We start from the raw sequence: 21,646 nt of genomic DNA, 5'->3' as shown, positions 1-21,646 counted from the left end.
AGAACAAGTATGGACAATTTAGGAAGGCACTTAATAACATCTACTATATATTTTCATGTTATAGTTATGGATTTGGTGCTGAAGTAGGGGGGAAGAAAGATTGGAATAAAATTAAGTTTGCTAAAACGCACTCCTTTTTCTTCTTTTTATAGGCTCGATTGATTGCACACTTACATTCTCTCATCCAGCATGGTATTGGGAGAACCTTCTGAAAATCTGTGTTTTCCTCTTTGCCTTCATCATGCCTGTCTTAATCATTACCGTGTGCTATGGACTCATGATTTTACGCCTGAAGAGTGTTCGAATGCTCTCTGGCTCCAAGGAAAAGGACAGGAATCTCCGACGAATCACCAGGATGGTCCTCGTGGTAGTGGCAGTCTTCATCGTCTGCTGGACTCCCATCCATATTTATGTGATAATTAAAGCCCTGGTCCATATTCCTGAAACTACTTTCCAGACAGTCTCCTGGCATGTCTGCATTGCTTTGGGGTACACAAATAGCTGCCTTAATCCCGTCCTTTACGCATTTCTAGATGAGAACTTCAAAAGGTGTTTCAGAGAATTCTGCATCCCAACAGCTTCAACCATTGAGCAGCAAAACTCCACTCGTGTTCGACAAAACACACGTGACCATGCTTCCACTGCCAATACAGTGGATAGAACTAACCAGCAGGTATGACTAGCAGTGGAGATGTTATCTCTGGATTCAGAAAATCCCCCTGGAGATGACATGAATTCTGAAATTACATCCTTTACTGAAGTGTAGTCTTTGGCAGTTTTATAGTGCCTGTTTGATTTTCCTTCCCTAGTTGAACTGATACACATTAATGGAAAAACTAATTCATTTGAGCCAAGCCTAAATTGATTCCAGGAAGCTAGAAGGTTCCCCAATGGACTGGGCCCTGTCTGTAAATCAATGTGTTATTTATCTTATAGATAGGAAAGGACATACTTTTATGGTGTTTTTTCTGCAGAAAGTATGCTATTCCTCAATCTTGTGGAAATTATATATTCAGAGTTGCTTGCACTAAATCAAAGTACTAGTGCAATTAACTACAAACTGAGAGTCCTAGTGACAACAGGCCTCATAGCAAGATCAGCCAGTCAATTGACAGCCATGCTCTTGATTTAATGATATTTTGGAAAGGAATGTGTATAGTCAAAATGTGTATTTAAGACAACTCTTCTCAGATTAAGGGGCCTTTGGCTCATTCTAATATACAGGGCCCTGATCATCTAGCCCAAACCCTATCTTGACAGCTCCACTGTCTAACAAGATGCGCTTTTATAAATGTTTTATAAACCTGTGGGCAAAAGTACATAATCATGACCCTTCCTCCATGAACACACTTTGATTACCTGTTTTTCCATGCATGTCTTTATGAGCAGGTACACAGAGTGACTAGACAGTACTTTCACCAGAAAGAATCAGCAGACCTACATGAATTAAAGCACAATAGGGAGATTTTTGTGCACATGTTTATGTGGGCTAAATTCAGAAAAAGTGCATGGCTCATTTCTCCTTTTCATATGAATATCCTCAACAATCAATTAAGTCCACATGATTAAGAAAAGCTGTTGACAGAATTGTGATCTCAATTATATAGTTGTGTCCCTTTCACTTTAAGCAGTAATTTGATATAATTAATTTGCCCCACACATGATACACATAAACATAAACTCACATGCACTTTGGGATTTTTTCCTTTATACCAGTAGAGAAAAACAATGGCTCTGCACATGTATTGGACTACAACTCTGACAATTTTCTATCACGTCTGTCTGGGTCTGATGGGTATTTTCGGTCAAAATATTTGGAGCATCAATGGGTCTTCTCCACTGCTCTCCATCTACTGGCACAGTCTTTCTCATTCCTATATATATATATATATATATATATATATATATATATATATATATATTACTCTACACATGGTGACCCTCTTGTCCTAAGAACAATTTCTCCTCTTTTTGATCTGTCACAGGGCCCTTCCACATAGTCATATAACCCAGAATATCAAGGCAGATGATCCAAAATGTCTACTTTGAATTGGATTATCTGGGTCCACACTGCCATATAATCCTGTTCAATGTAGATTTTATACAGCTGCGTGGAAGGGGCCACAGAAAGTAGTGGTGGGAATAAAGCAATGGTAGTAGAGAAAGCACAACTTTACATATAATGGCAGCTGAACCAACAGTTGATACCAATGCTATGGACAGGGAGAGGGAGCATGGAAATACATGAACCTATTTTTCAATCAAGATTCAGATCTGGGGATCATTTCTTTCTGGTTTAGTTTAGTTCAAAATTTACCTGAGGAAGAATTGGTACTTGTACTTTTGGGGGAGGGTCAATTCTTGATACTTGGGTTACATATTGAGTTGATGACTGAAGTCTGAGCTGAACTAGATAGCTTTGGGCTGGCGCAAATTCCTTCTTACGAAGCTACTAGAATGATAGCTTTGTTAAGCTGTAGCTTAGTGGGAATTCAGTCTGTGGGGAAAAGAGTGGATAAAAAATTAATCTTTTAGGTTTCATTTCTTTAACAGTGCCAAGCATGGCTGAGAAATGGGAGTTTGAGTAACTAATTATCTATATTCTAAGCCCAAGTCACATTCTACAAAGCTCACTCTAGGCACTGTTTTAGGATTGGGATCATGATACAGCCATTCTGTTTACACCTCAATTTAAAAAGCCTTTCAGACATCACAACTCTCTGGTCCCTATGGCTATGTTTCTGAAGCTTTAAAGAGATACCCATACTCATACGGTACACATGAAGTAGTATCTACCTCTTTCCCCATGCGCCAGTTTTTGAAGCAGTACACACCCTAATCAATACATTCTGAGTAGCTTAGTCCACAATAAATAGCAAGCACATAATGGACAGAGTTTTGTTGATGTTTTCTCAAGAAAGAATGATAAGTTTTGATATTTTTCAAATGTAACTGAGTGGGGAAAATACTTGAGAGAAAAAGAATAAGCAAAACTATGTCTTAAGTGAAGTACCAAAAGACCTAAACCAAGTAATATTTGCAGAGTAGTGATACACCATATTTTTTCCATTTTCCATGCTCAACCTGCAACTGAAGATTCTTCCATACACAAATAAGAAGTTAGTACTCCTAATGGCAACCAATAGCTGTACCTTCATTTAATAATTATAATGATGTTACAATTTAATATGCTTACCCTGATCAGTTCCTTCATGTTTAAATAGTTTTGGCCCAGTAAACATAAAGACTGTTTTGTTCATAATTTGTAGGTTAAATAGCAGCAATCCTAATATATTGCCCTGATCCCTTTCTGTAGCAATTCTAACCTGGTTTGTTTTCTAATTCATCATGCATTTTTCCATTCAACATTATGACCATTATGACATTTAAATGTCTTTGTCCCCATAACTGTTGCCACTCTGTTTCAATATTTTTATCCCTAAATCCTCTTCCCAAATCTCCTTAAGGGTACACTTTTTTATTTTTCCATCCTTCATTTCAATTAGTATCTTATAGATTTTGCTAATTATACCTCTCAAGTTTTCGTGTTCTTCTACTGCCCTTCCCTTCTGTATTATTTGTTCGAATTGATTGAGTTGGCTTCCATTTCTAATTTTTTTTCCAGTTTATTAACCATTGTTCTAATTGTATACAATGAAACCATGATAATTTTATTTCTTTAAACTCTTCCAACATCCTTTCCCTCTTCATTTCCACCTTCATCCAATCCCCTATTCTATCTAGATTTATTTCCCTTACCTTTTTATCCATTACTTTTTTAAAAAAAATTTGGGAATTTCTTTTCCATCACTATTGGGGTTATAATTGATCCCTCCTTTATTAACCTCCCTTATATTTATTCCATACTTTCAGTATGTTACTCAACATTGGGTTTCTAATTTCCCTCAATTCTTTTCTAGTAAGCTGTTTAAAAAATATATTCCAAGTTTCATCTTCCACTTTTCCTGAATCATTACTAAGCCAATCTATTCCCTCTTTTTTAACCATTCCTTCTATAACCAAACTTAATCTACTTGCTTCATAATATTTTTTTATATTAGGTAGTGCTAGTCCACCCTCCTTTTGTGATCTATACCATAACTGTTTATTTAGTCTATTTCTTTTACTTCCATTGCAGTACTTATTAATCATTTGTTGCCATCTAATTAGTTCTTCTTCTGTGATTTGAAGTGGTAGCATCCTAAATATAAAATTTATTTTTGGAAGTATTTTCATTTTTACTAATGCTATTCTTCCAAACCAGGATAAGTGTATACCTTCGTACTCTATTAACTTTTTCTGAACTTCTTTTCTTAAAGTTACTACATTTACTTCCTCTATCTCTTTTATATCCTTAGTTATTATTACTCCCAAGTATTTTAATTTATTCTTAATTCTTATTCCCATTTTTCTCTGTTCTATAATTTTTTTCTTCTTCTCTTGTATAATTGAGTAGCATCATTTCTGACTTGTTCCAATTAACTTGTAAACCCGTTGCTTTCCCAAATATCTCCAAATGTTCTTTTATTCTATCTATTTTCTCCACTATATTTTCTATGAATAACAATGTATCGTCAGCGAATAAGCTCACCTTCTGTTTCTCCTTTTTTCCTAACCCTTCTAAATTTTTATCGTTCCTTATGTTATTAGCAAAAAGTTCTATCACCATAGCAAATAATATCGGGGACAATGGGCACCCTTGTCTAGTTCCTCTAGTCACTTTTATTTCGTTTGTCACTCCATCATTTATAGTTATCACTGCTGAGTTCTTTGAATAAAATTGTTTTAGTACTCCTTTTATTTTATTTCCCATTCCAAATTTATTCAATATTTCCCTTAATGTCTCCCATTCCACACAATCGAACGCTTTAAAAATATCTAATGATAGTATCCCTGCTTTTCCCTTTCCCTCTTTAGCCCAATGAATTTTATTTAGTACTCTCCCTATCAAATTTGACATTTGTCTTCCTTTTATAAACCCACACTGATCTTCTTTTATGTACTTATACATACATTTATTCATTCTATTAGCTAATATCGCGGACAATATCTTTGCATCCTGGTTTATTAATGATATGGGCCTGTATGACCCTGGGTCTGTTAAGTCTTTATCAGGTTTGGGTATTAATATTATTAATGATCTCCTCCATGATTCGGGTATTTTATCTCCCTTCATTATTTCATTATACAATTCCAATAATTTTGGGGTTAAAACTTCTCTAAAGCTTTTATAATATTCTGTCCCTAGACCATCCAAGCCTGGAGCTTTTCCTACTTTTAATTTATTAATGACTTCCTCTATTTCTTTTTTCTTAATAGGTTGTTCCAGTAACTCTTTATCTTTCTCCTCCAGCTTACTCTCCCAATTTTCTTCCACATATTTCCTAATTGCCTCTATGGGGCTTGCTTTGGTTTGATATAGGTCTTTATAAAATTCCTCAAATACTTTCAATTTTTCTTTCATAGCTCTACATAGTTTACCTGTTTTATGTTTTATCGTATTTATCATTCCTTCCATTTTCTTTTTCTGTGTTGATTTAGCTAGCATCTTTGAATTCCTATCACTAAACTCAAAATATTCCCTCCTTAAATAAATTAAATTTTCTTGTACTTCGTCTATTTCCATTTTATCCAATTCCTCTTTTTTTGCTCTTAACCTAGCATAAATTCGTGTATCTCTCTTTATTACATATGCTTTTTCAATCTCTTCTATTTCTCTTTCTAAATTCCTTTTCCTTTCTTCTTGCCTTCTTTTTAAGTTAATTGTCTCTTTTATACATAACCCTCTGGTCACTGCTTTCATAGTGTCCCATAGAACTCCTTTTGTCACCCCCTTTTCGTTGAAGCCCCATATTTCTTGCCATTCTGCTTGCACTTTATCTACTATCTCTTTATGATTTAGTATTCTTGTGTTTAACCTCCACCTTTTCATTTTGTCATAATCACATTTCAACGCAATCTCAATTGAAACCAAAGCATGATCCGAAATCTTAATCATACCTATATCAGCATTTAGCACTTTACTTGTCATATTTTTGGAGACAAAAATATAATCAATTCTTGTATACACCTTATGTACCGATGAATAATATGTATATCTACTTTCATTCCCTTTTACCAATCTCCACACATCCTTTAATTGCCATTTATTCATTACTCTGCTTAATTCCGTTGTTTCAATGTTTCTAGCTTTTGATGCTATCGTAGTTTTATCCTTCTTTAAATCCATACAGCAATTACAATCTCCTCCAAATATTACATTTTGTTGATGGTAATTCTCTATTTGCTCTAACACTTTTTCAAAAAATTCTTGCTGTTTCACATTTGGTGCGTATACATTTACTAATACATATTTTTCCTCCCCTATTTCCCCATATATTATTATATATCTTCCCTCTTCATCTTTCAATACCTTGTTTATGACAAAATTACATTTCTTTGCTATTATTATTGCTACTCCTCTTGACTTTGATGACCCAAAAGATGTTTCGTAGTTCCTTATCCAGCTCGACTTTAGCTCATTTGAGCCCCGCTTATTTTGATGTGTTTCCTGTAGGAAGATGGCATCCGCCGCGTCCTTCTTCAGTAGAGATTCGATCCGCCTTCTCTTAATTACCGTCCCCAACCCTCTCGTGTTAAGCGTTAAAATTCTTAATTTATGGGACATCATTTCCCTTTCCCTTTAAAAGCTTTTTTGTGGCTTGAAACAACGTGAACCCTTGACCCTTTCCCTCCCCTACCCTTACTCCCCATTCCCCCTCCCCCCAATCCCCCCACTTCCCCCATTCCCCCCTTCCTCCCCTTCCAATCTTCGGGACTTCTCGTCCCAATCATGGCCCCCGGCCTTCCCAATTGGGGAGGGGGGGTGAAGTCATCCCGTGGCCCAGAGTCTCCCTCCCCCCGAGTGCTCATTTTAAATAAAAAAAACTTAATTGCAGTGTTTAATTTCTTCTTACATCTCGATTCCTCCAACGGCACCAATTAATTCCTCCAGTTCTCCTCCATCCGGATCCTTCTCCTCCTCTTCCTTCCGATCTCTTTCTTGTCTTCTTACTATTCCAAGCTCCTCCAGTAATTGATAACCTTGTTCCAGTGAATCTATTCTGTATCTCTTGCCTTTCCATTGGAACTTGAGAAAGATAGGGTATCCCCAGGTATACAAAATTCCAGCCTTCATTAACTGGATCGTGATAGGCTTCATTGAATATCTCCAATTCTTGGTTTCTGGGCAGTAGTCGTTAAATATCTCCAATTTTGAATCACCCATCTTTAGGTGATCAGGATTCTTCTTAAGTATTTTCATCAGGTCTTCCTTCTTTGCAAAATTATGGAATCGAATTATTATATTTCTGGGTGTTATTTTATTTCTTCCAGCCGGAAGGCGATGAACTCTCTCTATATCCAATTCTGACCAGTTCAATACCGGCGTAATCTTTTGCAACCACCTCAGGATTTCAGCTTTCAGGTCTTCTTTTTTATTCCCTTCTGGATAATTTTTAATTATTGCATTATTCCTTCTTTGATTGTCTTGCATATAAACAAACTTTCTTTCCATATCTGAAAGTCTATTTTCATTTTGTTGTGTTTGCCGTTTGAGTACAAGTTGTTCCTGTTTATTTTTTTCAATTTCTGCTTTATTCATTTGTATTTCTCCATGTATTGTTTTCAAGGTTTCTTGTATTGCCTGGAATTTTCTATCTGAGCTTTTTTGTTCCATATCCAACTGTGATTTCATTTCTTTAGTACTGGTCAGAATATCTTGCTTTAATAACTGAGTCTCGCTTTTGATCAGATCTGCTATTTTATTTAACATTTGACTACTGCTCATTTCTTTCTCCAATTTCCCCGGTTCTTCCCTCTCACTTCTTCCTTCTGATCCAGCTGGTTTTGCAGTTAGACATGGCAATGACGTAGAGGTACCACTCCCTGTTTGGGGGGGTCCTTCTTAGCTGATTGCCCCCCTTCATTGAGGGGGGGCTGCGTCTAACTGCACTCATATCTTTAGGGAGCTGAGGAGCCTGGGGAGCCTCAGGATTTTTTTCCACCCTGTCCAATCTAGTAAGCCTTGAGAGAGATCTATCTGAGGGTTTTATACGTTCCCACAGAGGGTTTTTTGGAGTCTCTCTTGGTGTATCTTTCCCTTGGTGTGTCTTCCTACTCCTACTCATTCAGTCATTCAGCACAGTCCAAGAATTTCCAACCAAATATGTCTTGTATCGCTTGCAACACTTCCCTTATACCGGGGAATTCGCTTTAACTGACGATAATAATTCACTCCTTCTTCATAGGAAAGGCATGCCTTTGATCATTGCTTTGATCATTGCTTTTTGCCTTCCAAATCATTAAATCCAGTCTCTCCAAAAGTTTTTATTTAAGTAGCAAGGCTTATGACGCACTTGTAATTAAAAGGTTAGTTTCACTTTCAGCCGAAGCCAGCCAGCTTTCCACTCCCTCTGCCAGAGTTCATAAATCAAAAGCAATTAAACGGTAGTAATTTACCTTTAGGCTCCTCTTTTTTCAGCTCCTTAAACACACCACACTTTCGCCTCTTTTCCAGTCCATAAAGAGAAATCCTTGATCCATTTATCACTGCATTCTGATCTTTTGCTCGGGAGCTACCAAGAAGACGTCTGTTACTCGGCCATGGTTGGCTCCTCCCCCTTCTGTAGCAATTCTAACCTGGTTTGTTTTCTAATTCATCATGCATTTTTCCATTCAACATTATGACCAAAATCCTTTTTGGTGTCTTAAATGTATATAAGTTCCCTGCATGCTTTGAGCAGTTGAATAATTTGTCTTATGTGGAAAGTCCACATTTAATTTAATGTTAGAGAAGCATAATGAAGTGCAATTATGCATACAGATGTGTGTTACACATGGACACATCTTATACACTGCACATATATGAACTACGTGTGCATGTATGCACGTGCATTCAGTTGCACATTTTGGTGTCATGGTTCAGGCCCGCAACATTGCGATTCAACAGAAATGCAGAATGGCACATATAATATGTAGAGACTTAGGCTATACAACCCTGATGTAGGATCCTGGCCAATATTTCCATCAAGTTAAATAAACAAGGACAGTTGCTATACAATACACTGGAAAAAGATACATACACATGAAACTGATTGCTTCGTTTGGAAGCCAATATCCTGTTCAGCTTAATTATACTGAAAAGTGCACACATACTTCATCTGTTGTCTGTGTTTGAGCTAAAATGATAAATTAGAAAGGCAAAATTGTCATAACATTTTTGTATTTTGTATAGTATTTTATGTCATTATGTAATGATAATTTGGAATGTGGTATCATCAGAAGCAATTTGAATGTCTAAAATGGGTTGCATTCATGTGCCCATTTAAAAAAAAATGGCTCATACAGTTTAAGAATCCAAGAGCCACTGGGTGCATCTTTTGAAGTACTTTACCTGTGAAATCTCTTTCATGGACTGGAAACTTTGAGGAGCTTCTGCACATGTCCAAAAAAGTAATTTCTATATTTTGCACAGAATTTTGCCCTTCCTCTGGGAGTTCCAAGCAGGATATGAGATGCTACATCTTCTTTTTATCCCAATGAATATATCATGTAGGTGAGGCTGGATGGAAAGGCAGTGGCGAGACTAGAATAACCCAGTGAATTCCATGGCTAAACAAATTTGAATCTGGGTCTTTTCCATCCTGGTCCAAGCACTGTCATTCTCCAGTTTTCAAATTCTTATAACATTTTATAATCAAACCAATTATTACATTACAGCTGAAGGCCCTGTTCTGCTACACCCATCCAGAGCACCAACATTAAAGTTATTTCCAATGTTTCGCAAGCTAAAGTACCTTCACTAATATTTGAGCTCTTTAAATAGAAAAACTTTCAGAAGTATTGGCTAAGAACCATATTTGGCCTAGGCAATTATAATTTCTGTTGGCTTATATTAGCTAAATCAAATAGTAGAATTTAGACCTAAATTACATGCAGTCTCACGTGCAATTTTATTCATGAGTGCATCCCAAATCTCCTTGATTCATAGCCAAAGCAGATGAATTGTTGATTTTTAGGTCCGGTGAAGCCTTCTGTACACACCTCTTGCTACAGAGCTGCCAGGCTAAACAAAACAAAAGTCCTACCATAGTGTTCCATTCTTTAAAATCTTTTAAAGTAGCTGAAGGAAGTGAATATATCTGAGATCTCCAGAGAGATATACATGCTCATTTGTTCCATCACAGCCAACAATTTTGTGGCTCATGAGGTTGAAAAGGTTCCTGTTCGGAGTACAACACTCTGGTGACTCCATTACAGATGTTATTCTAGAATGCATTTTTGTGAACTATGACCCACTTTGATTTCTGAATTAGTGTTCTGAGATACAAGTATACCATACCTGAGGGAAGGAGGAGAGTACAGAAGGAAGAGGCAGTGATAATTTCTTTACAGCTGTAATTCAGAGAAGATCTGAATTTCTTTGAGGGGTACTCTGGCCCTCTGAGGCCTTGAAAGGGAGCAATGTGACAGTCATATACTCATGTCCGAATGTATTCTGTCAGCCTAGCCACCAGGAACAGAAGAGGAGAATTCCAGGGCTCAAGAGTCAAACTGCAAGGGAGGGATTGGGGAAAACAGCTGCTTGTGGCTGGCAGATGTAGTCTTCTGTGCCCAACCACTACTGTGGAACTTTAGAAAAAGCACAACTGCAAGCAAAGCATCCCAATGGAATTCAGACCAATATTAGTAGAAAGTGAGTGAAGTTGCTCTGGCCTAGATCTTTAAAATACTACAAAAAGAAATGGGTATTTGCCATCCCAACAGGGACAGGCTCGTTGCTTAAATAACAAGTAACATATAAAATTAGGCTGATACTTCAAGCACTATTTTTATTGTAGAAAACAGATATCAGGTTTTTATTGGGACATTCTGTATAGGTACCCATAAAGCAGAAGAATAATTAGCAATCTGTGCTTGACATTTAATGCATTTCTTTAGAGCAGGGCACATTTCTCTATTTCTTCCATAAATTTAGGGTTTATAGGACCATAATCTGAGTAGTACAGCAGTGAATCTGTAGTCAGCTCAGTGGAAGTTTGCTTGTTTACAGAATACAGTTCTTCCCTGAATTATCCACTTGCTGGAATAAGAGCTTTTATTACCACTGCTGGAATTTCTTATTCAGAACCCTGCAGTTCACAAGTGCATTAGTTCTTTGGTGAGAGGAACACTTGAGACATATGCTAGACAATTAGCCTAAAGCATTGTCTCACAGTCTAAACCCAAAGGGAAAGTAATATATCAGCTTCAGAGCTCAATGTCTCTACAAATAAACTTTTCCTCAATCAATCAGCCTAATTCATCAGAGCAGGAAGAACTATGTGTTGCTGGAAAGGGCAGACACAGATTGAAAATTACTTATTGAGAGCTCACTGGTGTTCTTGGAAACAAAATAACAGATTGGTAAACTAGGAGAGACACATCATGGGTGAAAAACTTTCAGCATTTAAAAGAAACGTATACATTGATTTTGGTTAATATATCACATTTTATTTTATCATTTAGTCTTTGAGGTGTCCATCTGCTTTCTCAAACAATAGATCACATCCTTTGCTCATTCATCTTCCATCTGAAATACTATAATATTTTTACTCCCAATATTAGCAAATGTACAGTTGTACACAAAAACATGCAGTGGTGTGCCTGCATTACTTGTCCAGTAGAATTACTCCCCAGGCTATAACTGGCACTTCAGTCCTGCCAAGTAATGGGGGCATCTGGGTATGGCTTGAAATCCTATGTCAAAAGATAGACATCAAATAAGGGAAGCATGGATGTGGAAAAGGAAACAAAAGAGCCAGGGCAACATAGGAAACAGCCAAGTGAATGGCCTAGAAAGATTATTGGTGTGGACACTAATTCTCAGAACCAGGTGGGGTAAGGCATGGGAATTGTAGGGGTGGCAAAGATAAATCAGGAAAAAAATAAGGTTCTTTCAATGACATATTCTTAGACTGGGGAAAGGTTAAGCACAGGAACAAGGTTCATGGTCCAAAGGCACCAGGAAGATAATGGGTTTGGGAAAAGGTTTCAAGGAAGAGAGTGAATGATATCAACCATGTGTTCTGGCAAATAGTTACAAGCTTATAGGTGAGCAAGAGAAAAGGAAATGTGAACGTTGCAGGGAGCAGAAGTTCTCTAGATGACTAAGAGTGATAGAGGTAGAGAAATGTCTACATCCATAGCTGGTCTTTAGCATTTGGTTGTAAATGGCTATGTTAGCTTTAGCTCACTCAAATCACTGTGAGCCCAATTAAAGTTGATGCATGGGGCTGGAAGATGGTGATGTACCTATTACTGTCTGTTGAGCTCATTGAGTTTTTAATTATGAGTGTCAAAGCATCAGATCTCCTCCTGATCTTAGACGCTAACCTGCATCAGCCCTATGCAATCATTGTATAGGGCACCACTAATGAGTACTAGGTACTGTAGGCTATATTTCAGAGAAAGAAACTAGTAAAACCACCTCTGAATATTCCTTGCCTAAGAAAACTCTGTGAAATTCATGAGGTCATCATAAATTTACAGGGGACTTGAAGACACACACACACCAAGCTGACCAATGCATCACAACAGCTTGCCTACACATATCAAGGCCTCCATATACCAGAGACCATTTGTGCTTCGTCTTTCAGTGAGGTGATGCATCAAGGTTGTTATTGGAACTAGTCCAGGTCCTCAGCCTCTGCTGTTTTACAACGTGATGTGAAAGAGCAATCCTGTCTTGTCAGAATCACTTCACTCTGCTTAGTTCAATGCAAAGAAGAAGCAGGTGCTGAGCAAATTCTGCAAACATTTTTGCAAACAGCCCAGTAGAGAAATTAGCTCATTTCTCACTGTATTTCTTTCCTTTCAGTTGGAACTTCTGGACGCTGACACCACGCCACAGCTGTGACAGCCTCCCTTCCCCCTACTGTGTAGCAACCAAAGCCAGTGCTATTGAGTGGCAGCACTGTTGGTAGCAGAAAAATACAGGAGATGGATTGTTCCCCATCTCTTGCTCATCCCACCTCAAAGCAAATGTCTGCCTAAATATAAATAGCATAAGAATGGTTGCCTCAAAGGAAATTCCCATTGCACATTACAGGAACACAGGACTTCAAAGTAGATGAGAATTTACTTCCACCTTATAGTACACTAACTTACAGTCCCCAAGAATGTACCCATTGCAAACACAATAGTTCTGGGTTCATGCCAATTTTTCTTAAACAATGTCTTAACTATAATATGACAAAAATTCAACTCACTACTCCCTATCCTTTTAGAACCAAAAGGGAGAAAATGAAGACATGAGGGAAGATTACATGAAGGAGATTATTACTCAATAGTGCATCCTGTTATTGGTATTTAGGGGTTTACATAATCTAAGCATATGTCATGTAGGATTGTTAATCATACAAATGCTTATAGCATATCATTCTTTTATGGATGGGATGGTTTACAAGCTAGCCACAAATAGCAAGACAAATCAAAGCTACCTCTGAGATTTTTTAATGTATTAGATGAAATTGAAGTCCTCCATTTCACTGAAAACAAGATTTCACCCAAAGAAGAGTCTCTATCCACATTCTCTCTTGACTTGAATATTGGAAGATCTGTCCCATATAAGTATTTTAGCTACAAAATTATGAAATGTTCATTTAAGGCAGCCAGAAGAAAGTAATATGTAAACAAGAACAAGAAATGTATATATCTAAAACAGTGTTTCCCAACCTGTCGGCTGCAGTCCACTAGTGGACCATGAGACTGACAAAAAGATCCATGGTTCTAGATTATCAAATATGTTTTTCTGTGGGTGAACAGATGGAGACTACTGGATGGCATATATTCTGTATCAGAAAATCGATATGATGTGATCTATCTAATGCTATTTTCTGAATCAGCACCCCAAATAACCAAACCGAATCTAAAGTTGACCAAAAGCTGATTCAAAGCTCTTTTGGTACTAATGTTGGAGAAAGGTCCCTGGTCAAAGTGGTCCCTGGTCAAAAACAGGTTGGGAACCACTGATCTAAAACCAAGAAACAGTAAGTCATGTAAATACCATTGCTGATCTACACTGCTGCTATTTTGAAAGTGAAATACATAGTGATGTTCCATTTCTAAAGGCCTCATTTGTCCAACTTAACTTAATTCAGATAGCCTGGTGTGATTTTTAAATAACCTTTATGTTTAAATAATACAGTAGTTGGTGTGTATATACTGTTACACCTATTAAATAATCTCTGTGTGTTTGTCATGTGTATAATTACAAATGTAAAGTAGTTAAGCATTTATAAGCATAATTTAAAAATGTATTGCTTATGCAGCAGGAAGTTACATATTTCTTCTAAACTGAGCATAGTTTGGTATACATACACCATGTAAGGTTTTCTGTCCCATTAACCATACTGCATTTCGGCTTTAGAACACCTAATGTAATTGACAGCTTTAAAAAGCCTGCCCTGTCAAAACAGTCTTGTCTCTCGCATAAGCAATGATAATAATCACATAGATAATTTGTCAATATATAATATTTTCTATTTGTTGTTGACTGTATGTTGTAATTAAATGGACAAAAAAATGACCCAGGAAGCAAAAAGCATGTAGATGAATGTGTTTGTTGTAAAGAAAATCATAGCCAATCCTTTCTCAGAAATTTCTACAACTGCATTTTCATTGCTGCTTTTTTGCTCAATTATGTAAGCAGCATCTATTGTTAAAGATATCACGCCTCTGTAAAGAAATCCACTCCCTATCTTGAGTAAAAAGCTAATGTTCAATTATTTATGTAAGATCAATTTACATTAGCTCTTTGTATCTATGTGTACAGGGGTATGTAAAAATGTCTATGAAAAAGTGCCTTATTTCTCTCATGCATCATAATTTCCTTTTGAAATCGGGGGGGGGGGGGGGAGGTGGATTTGGTGGCAGTTTCAAACAATGATGAACTACTTTTATGTTAATGCAATCACTGCTTTATTAATTGGTTTGGGAGGGTTTTTTTCCTTTTCATAAAAGAACAGTTCATTGAACAAGCTACTATCAACTAAATCAGAGCCTCACCTGTGCAACAACTCCAGCTCTCATTTTGAAAATGTGATCCGAGTTACCATAAAATTTGGCTAAAATCAGTCTGAGAACAAAAACAGAAAACAATGGAAACAGGAAATCCAAGAATAAATGATAATGAGAAGAAAGAAGTGAGGGATGTGATCCTTAATAACATGCAGCCCAAGAGATTTTATGGATTCCAGTTTTCTTGACTCTGGGGGAGTTATCATGAGTTATTGAGAGACCCTACTATTCTATATTCTAACTATTCTATAGTATATTTTTCTCTTTTTTCTATGAATGCAGGTTCATAAATATGGAAGTAGGTCCTCGTTTCAGCATTGGAAGTGGGGGTTAAAGCTCTTGTTTTTTAAGAGAGTTGGTTAAAGTTACTGTGGCCCTAACTTGTTACTTCTTGCCTCCTTTGGAGCCAAATGCTCTTTTCCTTAAGAGGGTGGAATAAAACATAAAGTTTCAGCACCAGTCTTGCTTTGCTCCCTTATCCACAAAGCAAAGACAGGAATGGGATGAGGCCCTAACTGAGACTCCCCAGGGAGAATGCTCACCATCTGCCCTCCTCTTCCTGCCTGGCACATCACTTCCTGCCTTGCCTTGCTTTGCCTTCTTTCCTCCTGCCCTGCACTGTGCTTCTTTCTGGGAATCTGTGGTCACTAGTCTTTGTCTAGAACCATCCATTTCTATGTGTTTAATTAATATGGCCTCGTTTTTTTTTGTTTTTGAGTGGTGCTTCCAAAAATGGGTGTCTTTTCAAATAGGCATTTTTGTTCCGCATCCAAAAGAATGAAAATTTGGTGGCAATGGAAGGGCTTTCCAGGAACCAAATAGATAGAGAAGGAGAGGGAGAGAGAGGTTTTGCCAAGGTTTTTCTAAGGACCCACAGGAGGGACGAGGTCTGTGTAATGTGGTGTCAGAAGTTTGACCAAGCATGATCAAACTTCTTTGAAGGTGACACTATGACATCTTTTCCCAACCCTTTGGCTGTTTTTCTTTAATAGTATTACCGATGTGATTTAACTATTCCTAGAAATGCAGTGATTTAGAGGGCAGAACAAGGCAAGCCAGGTGCAGAGATAGGGAGAGATTGAAGGTTTGATAGAGAGATATTAGTTTTCAAATATGGAGAAATTATTCTACTGAAAATCAACAATTACTTTCCTTTGAAAAATAATTATTTGTTAAAAAAACTTAAGGAGGCAGACTACCCACAGAGAGAAATATATCAGAAGTAGAAGCAAGGAATGCAAATATAGTACTAGAGGGGGAGGTAAAGAAACTGGTTTTGGAGGGTTTTCCTTTTGGTTGAATTGCTATTACAGTAATATAATTATAATTAATATCTTTCACAAGCCTTCTTTGAGATAGGAGAGGAAGGGAGGAGAAAACACAATTAGGTGTCCCTGACTAAGGCTCTGTGAGCCACCCAAAGATTTTAAAAATAAAGGGAAAAGAATCTGAGTAGCGAGCAAAGAGATGCCCATCTCTCCAAAGCCCTGCGCACTGGTGCCAAGGGGTGACACCCAGCGCAACCCATCCCTACCCATTCAAAACTCCCAGTCTCTTTAAATAAAAATAAAAAGAATGAAATAAAAATAAAGAAATCAAAAAGATGCCAGAAGCCAAGCACAAGCAGCCAAGGTAAGGCAAAATCAATAGCTACCTGGCAACAAGGCAAACAGGCACAGGAGCGAGCTCTAGGACCGACAAACACGTGCCATGCAATGAGCACTTTGGGGATGATCACCCTAATACTCTGAACAATGCATGCTCATATCAATACGTGATTGGGGTCAGAGGTAAAGCAACGTGGAAATACTCCCTGGGCTGTGCCACGTGGACAGAAAAGCAGGCAACAACATGGTTACCATTGTTACTTTCCTTTCTGTTTCACTATTATTTTTGTATCATGAGGGGTTGAACTGTTTCATGCCATCTGAATGAAACAAACAGAATGAAAACACGAAATAAATGAATGAAATGGTAACCGGGCCCATGACTAGTGATTACCTCTGCTGCTGCCACCTCTTGCTGCTTTCCCCACTTGGCCAGCATCCCTGCCAGATCTGAAAGTGGCCAATGGCAACAGTATATCACTCCCTCAATGGCAACTGCACACAGGACTCTGGGTGAGGAGTGGTGGTTCTTCAGACAGACAATAAACACCTGTCTGGCCATGTGTAGTCCTCCTTTGACAGTGTCACTCAGTGTAGTCCACATGCATACACATCCTAATAACACCCCGGCATAATGCTGTTGCCTTTTTTAATAAACTTTTTCCTGAAGTGTGAATGCTAAAATGGTATGTTATTGCTAATGTTGTGTTCAAAGAAATGACACAGCTGAATTCAGTGGGGCCTCTCGTTCAGTGGGGCCTCTCTTTCTCTGTTTAGCTTCCAAGATCAGACAGAAGGCATCTCATAGAATCATAGAATCATAGAATCAAAGAGTTGGAAGAGACCTCTTGGGCCATCCAGTCCAACCCCCTGCCAAGAAGCAGGAATATTGCATTCAAATCACCCCTGACAGATGGCCATCCAGCCTCTGCTTAAAAGCTTCCAAAGAAGGAGCCTCCACCACACTCCGGGGCAGAGAGTTCCACTGCTGAACGGCTCTCACAGTCAGGAAGTTCTTCCTAATGTTCAGATGGAATCTCCTCTCTTGTAGTTTGAAGCCATTGTTCCGCGTCCTAGTCTCCAAGGAAGCAGAAAACAAGCTTGCTCCCTCCTCCCTGTGGCTTCCTCTCACATATTTATACATGGCTATCATATCTCCTCTCAGCCTTCTCTTCTTCAGGCTAAACATGCCCAGTTCCCTAAGCCGCTCCTCATAGGGCTTGTTCTCCAGACCCTTGATCATTTTAGTCGCCCTCCTCTGGACACATTCCAGCTTGTCAATATCTCTCTTGAATTGTGGTGCCCAGAATTGGACACAATATTCCAGATGTGGTCTAACTAAAGCAGAATAGAGGGGTAGCATTACTTCCTTAGATCTAGACACTATGCTCCTATTGATGCAGGCCAAAATCCCATTGGCTTTTTTTGCTGCCACATCACATTGTTGGCTCATGTTTAACTTGTTGTCCATGAGGACTCCAAGATCTTTTTCACACGTACTGCTCTCGAGCCAGGCGTCCCCCATTCTGTATCTTTGCATTTCATTTTTTCTGCCAAAGTGGAGTATCTTGCATTTGTCACTGTTGAACTTCATTTTGTTAGTTTTGGCCCATCTCTCTAATCTGTCAAGATCGTTTTGAATTCTGCTCCTGTCCTCTGGACTATTGGCTATCCCTCCCAATTTGGTGTCGTCTGCAAACTTGATGATCATGCCTTCTAGCCCTTCATCTAAGTCATTAATAAAGATGTTGAACAGGACCGGGCCCAGGACGGAACCCTGCGGCACTCCACTTGTCACTTCTTTCCAAGATGAGGAGGAAGCATTAGTGACACTCTCTGTGTTCGTCCACTTAACCAATTACAGATCCACCTCACCGTAGTTTTGCCTAGCCCACATTGGACTAGTTTCCTTGCCAGAAGGTCATGGGGGACCTTGTCGAAGGCCTTACTGAAATCCAGGTACGCTACATCCACGGCATTCCCCGCATCTACCCAGCTTGTAACTCTATCGAAGAAAGAGATCAGATTAGTCTGGCATGACTTGTTTTTGATAAATCCATGTTGACTATTAGCGATGACTGCATTTGTTTCTAAGTGTTTGCAGACCGCTTCCTTAACAATCTTTTCCAGAATCTTGCCCGGTATCGACGTGAGGCTGACCGGACGGTAGTTGTTTGGGTCATCCTTTTTTCCCTTCTTGAAGATTGGGACCACATTGGCCCTCCTCCAATCTGCTGGAACTTCTCCCGTTCTCCAAGAACTCTCAAAGATGGTTGCCAATGGTTCCGAAATGACTTCCGCTAGTTCCTTCAATACTCTGGGGTGTAGTTGATCTGGCCCTGGGGACTTGAACTCATTAAGAGCGGCCAGGTATTCCTGGACGACTTCTTTCCCAATTTGGGGTTGGATGTCCTCCAATCCCTCATCCACTCCATCTTGCTGAGGTTGAAGACTCTCTTTTTGTGAGAAGACCGAGGCAAAGAAGGCATTCAGTAGTTCTGCCTTTTCCCTATCCCCTGTCAGCATTGCCCCATCTTCTCCGCGAAGAGGTCCTATCGCCTCCTTGTTTTTCCTTTTTCTACTGACATAAGAATAGAAGCCCTTTTTATTGTTTTTAATGTCCCTGGCAAGCCTGAGCTCATTTTGTGCTTTAGCCTTGCGGACCTTTTCCCTACAGGTGTTGGCTATTTGTTTGAATTCTTCTTTGGTGATTTCTCCCTTTTTCCACTTCTTGTGCATGTCTCTTTTGTGTCTTAGCACAGTTAGAAGTTCTTTGGACATCCATTCTGGCTTCTTTGCACTTGTCCTATTTTTTCTCTTTGTTGGCACGGTTTGCAATTGCGTCTTGAGTATTTCACTCTTGAGAAATTCCCATCCATCCGTAACTCCCTTGTCTTTTAGTATCTGTGTCCACGGAATGCTGCTCAGCGTTTCCTTCATTTTTTGGAAATCAGCTCTCCTAAAGTCCAAAATGCGGGTTTGACTTGTCTTAGTTTCGGCCTTCCTTTGTACCTCAAATTGCAGGAGCACATGGTCACTTGCCCCTAAGGATCCTTCCACTTCGACCGCATCGATCAGGTCCTCCGCATTTGTTAGGATGACATCAAGAGTAGCCAATCCCCTTGTTGCCTCTTCTACCTTCTGGACCATGAAATTGTCTGCCAGGCAAGCGAGGAATTTGTTGGACCTTGTACTCTTGGCCGAGTTTGTTTTCCAGCAAATATCGGGATAGTTGAAATCGCCCATGACTACTACATCTCTTTTCTGTGCCTGTTTGGTCAACTGTTGGCAGAAGACTTCATCAAGTTCTTCCTCCTGGCTTGGGGGTCTGTAGTAGACGCCTACAACGACATCTTTTTGAGTCCCAGTTCCCTTGATTCTTATCCAGATGATTTCAAGCTGGTTTCCCAGATTGCTGTCTTGAATCTCTTCTGAAGCATAAGAGTTTTTGACATATAAGGCTACTCCGCCTCCTCTCCCCTTTGTTCGGTTTCTGTGAAAGAGGTTATACCCCTCGATATCTACATTCCAGCGATAGGAGTCATCCCACCAGGTTTCAGTGATCCCTATGATATCATATTTGTGGTGTTGTGCTAAAAGTTGGAGTTCGTCTTGTTTATTTCCCATGCTCTGTGCATTAGTGTAAAGACATGTGAGCCCCTGGGATCTTCCCTTGAGCTGTTTAATTGGGATTATTGTGTTTTTGGTACTTGGTCCTTGTTGTGTTTGTGCAGCCCTCCGTTTAGCCTTCTGCTGATTCCCAGACATTATGGGTAAAGTAGTGTTCGCAAGGCTGTTGTCCCCCTCCCCCGGTGGACCTAGTTTAAAGTGCGTCTAATGAGGTTTGCGAGTCTGTGAGCAAAAAGGTGTTTTCCTACTTGTGTGAGATGCACCCCATCCCTTGCCAGTAGGCCATCCTCCTGGAAAGGCAGGCCATGGTCGAGGAAGCCAAAGCGTTCCTCCTGACACCATTTTCTAAGCCAGTCATTGACCTGTACTATTTTTCTGGCTCTTGTGGGTCCGTGTCTTACAACAGGGAGGAGGGATGAAAAGACCACCTGTACATTACATTCTTTTAGCTTTGCTCCTAGAGCTCGAAAATCATTTGTGATCTTTTGAAACGTATGCCTTGCAGTATCATTGCAGTATCTGATTCTATCTGATCTTGGAAGCTAAACAGAGAAGGTCTTGGTGAGTACTTGGATGCTGCAAATTATATTTCTGAAAAAAGAACTGGCAAGGCTGCCTCTGAGTATTCCTTGCCTAAGAAAACCTTCTGAAATTCATGGGGGTCACCGTAAGTCACCAGTCAACTTGAAGGCACACGTTGCCATCTGCTTTCAAGTAATTTCTGACTACTAGAAACCCTATCACAAGGTTTTATTGGCAAGATTTCTTGGGAGACTAAGTTGCCATTGGCTCTCTCCAAGGTGTAGAGAGTGTGACTTGCCCAAGGTCATCCAGTCGGTTTCCACTGAGCAGAAATTTAAATCTTGTTCTCCAGACTTATAGCCAAATGCTAAAATCACTACAGCACACTAGCTCTCTGAAGACACATATACACACACATGCCTAGTATCACCAAATCCTTCAAAGTTGCAGGTATGTGTGAAGAGATTTTGTGAGCTAGATCTCTTTATCCTGACATCAAACAGATAAAAGCTTGCAATTCCACACCACACTACCCTACTTACCTTAATTTGACTTCTGCATTTCCCCACTGACCCCCTCTGAAACTGAGAGGTCCTTTGGGTGGGGCCACAATGTTGGGAGATTGATTGGATTAATTTCTACCATTCTTGGTGTTTTAAACAAACCAAAACAACCAAATAGTGTTTCTGCTTTGGCAGACTCTTTTCTGTCAATTCCCAGCAGCAGCTGCCATTCTTTACCCACTCCCACAAGTGGTTTTCTATTTAATTCAATAACAAATTGGAACA

General features: G+C 39.0%; 1 protein-coding gene across 1 annotated transcript in view; it reads left to right on the top strand.

Annotated features, from left to right (window-relative positions):
• OPRM1 (opioid receptor mu 1) overlaps positions 1 to 15,730 on the top strand; it is a 36,589-nt gene extending 20,859 nt beyond the window's left edge. Inside the window, exons 3-4 of the mRNA XM_060753609.2 lie at positions 153 to 673; positions 12,899 to 15,730. Coding sequence (XP_060609592.2) covers positions 153 to 673; positions 12,899 to 12,937 — 560 coding nt within the window. The 3' untranslated portion in view covers positions 12,938 to 15,730. The remainder of the gene's footprint in view (positions 1 to 152; positions 674 to 12,898) is intronic.
• The last annotated feature ends 5,916 nt before the right edge of the window (positions 15,731 to 21,646 follow it).

This window comes from Anolis sagrei, chromosome 1 (assembly GCF_037176765.1).
Source record: "Anolis sagrei isolate rAnoSag1 chromosome 1, rAnoSag1.mat, whole genome shotgun sequence".
In the NCBI taxonomy this organism is placed as follows: domain Eukaryota; kingdom Metazoa; phylum Chordata; class Lepidosauria; order Squamata; family Dactyloidae; genus Anolis; species Anolis sagrei.
Note: the sequence above shows the minus strand (reverse complement) of the source record. Positions and strands in the feature narration are given on the sequence as shown.